This window comes from Cynara cardunculus, assembly GCF_001531365.2.
Source record: "Cynara cardunculus var. scolymus isolate 2C chromosome LG 3, CcrdV1, whole genome shotgun sequence".
NCBI lineage: Eukaryota > Viridiplantae > Streptophyta > Magnoliopsida > Asterales > Asteraceae > Cynara > Cynara cardunculus.
Window position 1 is genome coordinate 1,296,353 of NC_037530.1, and position 7,847 is coordinate 1,304,199.

At 33.2% G+C, this 7,847-nt stretch overlaps 1 protein-coding gene across 1 annotated transcript; it reads left to right on the forward strand.

Annotated features, from left to right (window-relative positions):
- Positions 1–1,544: 1,544 nt before the first annotated feature.
- LOC112510325 (transcription factor MYB52-like) lies at positions 1,545–4,548 on the forward strand. Its single transcript, XM_025115711.1, has 3 exons — positions 1,545–1,683; positions 2,907–3,281; positions 4,225–4,548. Exons 1-3 carry the CDS (start codon positions 1,569–1,571, stop codon positions 4,386–4,388), a joined length of 654 nt encoding a protein of 217 aa, XP_024971479.1. The 5' UTR covers positions 1,545–1,568; the 3' UTR covers positions 4,389–4,548.
- The last annotated feature ends 3,299 nt before the right edge of the window (positions 4,549–7,847 follow it).

Genomic DNA, 7,847 nt, shown 5'->3' on the forward strand with positions numbered 1-7,847 from the left:
TTAAAATTCAATATTACAAGTAAATTATGCATAAGTACAACTAATTAAATCTCGATGTTTGAATTCGTATAACTAATTRCGGATAAACATAATCAAATAGAGGATAAACATCTYATTTTAAAATATAAAAAATCTAAAATATAATTAGGATAATTATCGAGTTYTGACAAAATAATTAATTATTATCTTTATAAAAAATTATATTATTAAACCAAATATAAATTATTTCGTTATTATACCTAAATTAAATTATAAAAAAATTGAATTAAAAAATTACATATAAATGAGAAATTTTAAATAGTTAATTTGATACTAATATCGATATATTTTTGTCAAATTTCTATGATATCTTCAAATTTATATTTCATTCAAAAATAAAGCATCATCGCTTTCTCAAAATCACATAATACCATATTATAATATCAACTGAGATAAAAAAGAAAATAAAATATTAAAATCAAGATATATCTCGCAACATTGCACGAGTACACTTTTAATATATATGAATGTATATAGATAATTATTTAATTGTAGTTTATTATAATTAATGAAATATGTATTTTAGTTAGAGAAAGGTTGTTTATAAGTAGACGTTGTAGGTTAGAAACATGGAAGAAAGACGTTGAAAGGAGAACGGAATTCATCCCACCAAGCAACCTCCCTTCCATCACCTCTATCTCTATCTCTATCTCTATCTCTCTCACAAACACATACTACATACACACACATATTATATATATATATATATATATATTTATATACCACGTTATTTGTACAAACCATATTCAACCAATCATATTTTTTCATTTTGTTTAATTTTTTGTAATTATGATAGGTTGATTAATCATTTTCATTATGGAGGGTAATCATCATCTGCATTATATTAATTTTAGAGAAATACATGAAACAGATTCATTCAAATTTCATAAATATTATATGAAACAATTTCATAACCATATATGAAACAACTTTATCAAAAAAGTATTATATGAAACAATTTCATAAGATTAAACAATTTCATGAAATTTTTTCAGAAGATTAAACAATGAAATAGACGCATGAAAGTGATTTGCACGGTTTGTACAAATATAGGTGGTTTGTACGGTTTGTACAAATACGGGTGGGTTGCATTTGATCGTTATATATATATATATACAAGCTTACTGATTTGTATAAAACTACAAACTGATTTTCATGTGTTGTTTCATACGAGTGAAAATTTATTGTTTATATAGTATTGTTTCATATGTGAAACGTCCATGACTGTTCTCATTCGCGCACAAAACAGCCCTAAATGTTTTGTATGTGAACAGTATTGTATAAACAATGCATATAAAAATTGGTGCATTTGAAACAATCTATATATATATATATATACACACACACGAAAGATGATTAGAAAAATAGTAGTTTTAGTTAGACTAGACGTTGCATCAGTTTCTGGTACACTCTTCTTAACAGAAACCACCTCCTATATAACCCCCCACCATCCCCCACCTTCCCTCTCATTTTTCTCCATCTTCAACCTCTACCTCCATTCAATTTCATGCTGCTACCAATCTAGATACATGTGCAGCCGTGGTCATTGGCGGCCGTCGGAAGACCAGAAACTCCGGCAACTCGTCCAACAATATGGACCTCATAACTGGAACGCCATAGCCGAAAAGCTCCAAGGCAGATCAGGTCTCTCGTCTTCTTCTTCTTCTTCTCTCTATATATAGCTTAATAGCTACCTATCCATCTGTTATTCTGCGATTTACACACACACACACACAAAATATCTGTAATTTCTGTAACGTGAAACTCATTTTGGTAATTATATATCCGTCTGGAATGCCATAGCCAAAAAGCTTCGAGATCTCATTTTGTTACTTAAGTTACAGATCGTTCTCGATTCGTTTCATTATCCGTATGTAATCTTCGAAATCTGCAACTTATGATCTGCTAGCTTCGTATCATGGAATCGTGGATTGGTGCGTCATCGATCAGTTTGGTGCAGTTTTCGTTAGCTGATCTTCGCTTTTTTTTCTCCCTTTTTTGATCGATTGGATTGAGAGAATTGATAGATGTATGGACATGTGATCATAAGATCCGTAATCAGAGGAGGACCCACTCAATTGGATACGGTGATATCAGCCACCTCTTCGGTTTTTCTACGATAGTGTAAAAAATTACAAGGTCGTGAAAGATGCCAGTAAATTGTGTAAACGAGTCGAGTAGCACGTTATTTGAGTTCGGTTCGAAAAACTAATATCAAGTTCGGGCTTGATTAACTTTTCCAAAGTCGGGTTCGAGGTTGAGCTCGAATATTTTTTTCAATGTTTGAGTTCGACATCGATGCTTGTTTACGAGTTCAAATTTGTTTGGCTCGAAAAAGTGTATGTTGGAATGGCTCGGCTCGGTTCGCTATGAGTCGAACGAGTTGAATCGAAAATTGGTGTTACGGAATTCGAGTCATTAAGTTAAGCGAGTTTTATTTTGTGTTCGAGATCGACTCGAGCTCGAAATAAACGAGATCGAACTCAAGTAGCTCGTTAAAAACTCGACCTGTTTACACCCCTAGGTGCCACCGTATATATTCTGATACTACAATGGTCCCACAAGTTTTGCTCGATAGAGTTGGTTTGCATGACTTTTCTCTCACCCCGATCTCGGGTTCGAATCCAGTTTGTGTTATTTCGTTCGGTTTTTACTTTTAGTTTCATATTCATCATGTTTCTGGAAAAAAATTGTAATAAAAGACTCTAACACATGACCTCACGTATGAAAAACAAAGAACTAACTAACAGACCAATGATGATTTTGTGAGAAATATTTATATATTTGTTTTTTATAATCAAATGGTTTGTCACCGCCTTTTCTTTTGATCATGATGATATGAATTACACGGTTTTCGTGCGATACAGGCAAAAGTTGTAGGCTAAGATGGTTCAACCAACTGGATCCAAAGATTAATCGAAGTCCGTTCACGGAGGAGGAAGAGGAACGACTTCTAGCGTATCATCGTGAGTTCGGGAACCGATGGGCTAACATTGCGAAACTTTTCCCTGGTCGAACTGATAACGCCGTCAAGAACCATTGGCATGTTATCATGGCTCGAAGGCATAGAGAAAGGTCCACCAGGATGTATCGAAGAATCACTGCTACTACTGATACTGATACTAATCATTTATTTACCGAAAGATGTCGATACACTAATTTCCCTTATGAGATTTCAAGAAATATTGCATCCCATCTACAACTCTCCAAGAATTTGGTTCATCAATTCAAGATACATGAAGGTATTATATAGATCTCGGTTTAAATAAGAAGGCTAAATATCGTGAGGATATACAAAGGAAAGGTTAATGAGAGTTTTACATGTGAATCCACTGAAAATCTGAATAAATATTTGAATATGCATATGTGAATCGATGCTACATATTGCTCATATGAGTTCCGATATGCATCTTCAAATAAAAAATTCAATGATTCACATATGAATTTTCTTTTCTTTATGAACCTAACAATAGTAGGTCTGTTCAGGTTGACATCCATTGGATGTGAGGGGAACCGAACCGATCCAATCATTTATTGGATGTTGGATTTTGCCAACCGATCCGATTCGATTAAAATTGGATAGTCGATCAAATCCAATCCAATGGATGATTGGATAGGTTCGGTTTCATCAATTGGATACTTTTATTGGATATCGAATGGATGATCTGTCGAGATTGGATTTATTTTTTATATGTTAAAACCAACACAAGAGAAGTTAAAAATTCAAAGCCTCACATGAAACAAATTCTGATTTAAGCAATTTGAAAATAAATTAACCTGATGATAGTTGGATGGACAGCTGGATAAGCAATTTGAAAATAAGTTAACCGGATGATAGTTGGATGGACAGCTGGATGGTCATCAGATGATTAATTGGATGGGTAATTGGACTTCGGTTAGTTCAGTTCGGTTTTGGACCGCCATCTGAGAACCGAGCGATCCAAATTGGATGTTGAAATTTTCAATCCATCCGATCCAATTACAATTGGATATCCAATTATGGTTGGTTGGTTCTAACTGGATAAGTTGGTTCCAATTGGATCGATTGATTTTCTACACACCCCTACCTAACAGTATCAACTAATTAACATGCTAGAATTATGTTTAGGATGCATTAATACGAGTCTATCAGTCTGTCGTTGTTTATATCTATTAATATTTTACTGTTTATTCATCGTGATTCAGATAAAAAAGATCAATCGGTGGAGTTTTACAACTTTCTTCCTGTAAATACCGACTCTAACAAGAGTGAAGTAATCGACCACGCAAAAAAAGACGAGGTCGAGGTGGAGCAAGAAGCAACCGAACAGCAAAGGAGAGACGTTGTGCCGTTCATTGATTTCTTATAGATCGATTAAGGTCCGTAAAAAACCCGAATAACATTTAAGACGGTTAACTGCGACCTTCGTAACTTGTAGTTTACATATTACAGAAGAATTTACATTTAATATCAGTAAAGATAATACTGATATACGATATTCTGCCTGTGAGTTCAAATCTTTTAAACATGCATTTATTTTAAACAATACAAAATCTCGTTACTTCTTGTAACACTTTGATTACATGTATATTGCTTTATGGACCAAGAAATTCTGTATTTTTTTTTATGTTTTCTTTTGAATAAGTCTGTAACATTTTGCTTTTTTCTTTTATTAATTTGGATATCCAACTTGCTATGCGGGCCGACTAATTACAAGGCGACCACCTGCTTTGCAGATAGCCCGGAGTCACCACATTTGAACCTCCGTGGCCACAAGAGAATTTTTATTCTCCTTGGATTTGAACCCGAGACCTCCTGGTACTTTTGACATTTGGAGTCAAGCTCAAACCAATCGGGCACCCCCTTGTGGTTAACATTTTGCTTTTAGTTATCACTATTTTGGAGAGATGCTTGATTAAATAGACATGTCTGTAAAAATGGGAACTATCTGTACCTGAACAGAAACACACTGATGCATGATAACTAGTTTTTGGTTGGTCTTTACGGGTTTGGTCTGAATGGTGAAAGAATAATATGGTTCTTAATATATATTAGGTTCGGAAATGTGGCTGGCCATCCAGACTGATCGTGACCACACCCAGTTCTTTTTATTTCTTTTTAGTTTATTGTTGCTTTTATTCAAGTCTGGATGTCAAAAACTTCACATACCGGGATCTGACGGGCCCAAATCGGTTCTGATCGAGTCTGATGTTCAATACTGAACGTATTTTAGACATTTGACCAATAATCAGACATTTTACTAAATCATATACAAGATTTTATAGTTTTAAGAGAAAAATACGCCTTTTATGATACGCGAACGACAAACCGTATGTAAAATTCTGTATTTGTACACCATCGAGCGAAAGGTTTTGTTCAGACTGTTGACATCAAACTTCTGGTATATACGTAGCATGAGCAGCTATTTCTGAAAAATATTCATACGTGTGTTCTCGCAATCTTTGCTTTTATATATTGAGCTCCTGTTCGTTACCCGCCAAGGCAAGGAATACATATGGGTTACGTTATATTTATTGAAATTTTTAGAAGGAGATGTTTAATTAAAATTAGTTGCCTTGTATATCAATTACCTAATATACGTCGTATTTTAAAGACGTTTGTGAATCAAAGTGTATCATAGTGATAACGTTCACAATGTTTTACGTGTATCACAATGTATTTTCTTTGTTTATGAAATGTATCATAGTGTGCATTTTCGTTATTTTCATTGTTTTACAAAGGATATCACATTGTGCACCTTGTATGTATATCTGGGTATCACGGTGAATATCGATTTGTAGGTATCACAATGTGTATCATATGTTCACACAAGGTTCATCAGAATAGGTTTGCCGAATAAGATTCGCCGGAGAGAGGAAAAAACAGAGATGAGAGAAGATATTTAAGAAATCCCTAATATGCCCTTAATTAGTATTTTAAATTAAAATTACCAAAATTATTAATTTTCCAAGTTAACCTTTGATTTGTAATTGAGATTTGATCTCACGGTTACCACAAACAAAAAAGTTCTCTTTTGATTAGACCCCTATACTTGGGATCACGTTTAGACTATTTTTTTTACACTTGAAACTTCACAGCAAAACACTGTAAAAGTAATCTTCACAATATTTTTGTTATGAAAGTTCGGCTTTTTTTACCTTCATAACATTTTGCTGTGAAATTTCATGTTTGATATTTAAGTTTGCTACATAAACCAGAATCCAATCGAATTTCGTTACCATTCTATGCATTTCAACATGATCAATAGTTACATAACTTCAATTTTGATCCCTATAATTTGCAATTTTTAACAAATATTATCTCTAAACTTTAAAAACTCGAATTTGGTCCCTCATGTTTATCAATTCCAACAATTTTAGTCCATATGTTTAACGGTCGTTAACTTTTATCCATTAGATCCAATAAAATAAGAGGTATTTTAGTCATTTTCACTATTTTTATTATGTTTTAACTCCAATAGATAAAAAAAATGTGAAAGTATTTATTTTTACAGTAAACAAAGTTTTAGTCCCTGTGGTTTGTTAAAAAAACGTTAAGAACTCGTTCCTGTGTTTTTTAAAATGGTTTTCGTTTTTATGGTTTATAATTCATTGCGTTTTTTCGTGTACGTGGTTTACAGTACATTATTGTTTTTGTCTTCTGTTACTTAACCGTAAACTACTGATAAGCTAGGCTCATAAACAAAAACAATATGTTGGTGGTTTAGGGGTCGTTTATGAAGCGCTTACCAAGTCACGTTACCTTACAAAATGAATATGACAAAGACCAAAAGTCTTGCTTAGTGAGAGCGAAGACAATGACCAATAGTCTTACCCGGTAAAACCGAAGACAAAGACCTAGAATCTTACTCGGTAAGTGAGGGCGACGACTCTTACCATGGTTAGCGCTTACAGAGTAAATTATTGCATAGGATACCGTTTTGGTGGAAAATCTAACCCGGTAAGTAAGTGATAGTGTTAAATTTTCACCTGTAAGCACATACCAAGATACGCGTTTGGTAAACAGCCCCTTAGTTGTTAAAGTCTATACATGACTCGAATTTTAAAAAGGTAAATTGTTAATAAGTTGAATTTGATGAGTTGGGGGATTGACTTATCAATAACTATTTATTTCCGGTTTGACACCAGTAAATAACTTTTTTTTTCTTCCCCATCCGAACACTTAAAACGATTTATTACCGACACCACATCGAAATAAGTCAATAAGAAGCTTTCATAAAATGGATGACAACGTCTTTTATCGATTCTTCTGTTTGGCAGTTGCCGAATAATTTGATGCAAAATGATCAAGTGATCAGAATGATCAAGAGACTCTCATGGTATAGTGAAAAATAAAATATAATTCTTTGGTAATTGTTTACAATAAAATTAGGGTGTTTAATGGTTAAGGGAGATCCAATATACAACACCATTCAGAGGGTTTTAGAACCAGACAAATTTTTCTTTGCTATTCATATGTTAATGATTTCACATGCTGCCTCTTAATGCAACTATTAAAAGTAAAGAGTTGTTTGTTTACCTCTTAATAGTTCTATTAAGAAGCAAATTCTGAATAGTTAAGAGGTAAATCTTGTTTGACAAAATAAAAATATGTATTTCTATGGTTCTAAAACACTCCGAATGATTTTGTATCATAAATCTCCCTTAATCATTATACATGATTATCAAACAATTATATATCATAATAGCCTTTTTAATCATTTTGATCGCTTCATCATTCAACAACTACCAATCAACAATTAAACAATGTTTAACATTTAATAAGTAAAGCCGATCAAAACCTAGCCACTTCACTCCGCCATTGAAGC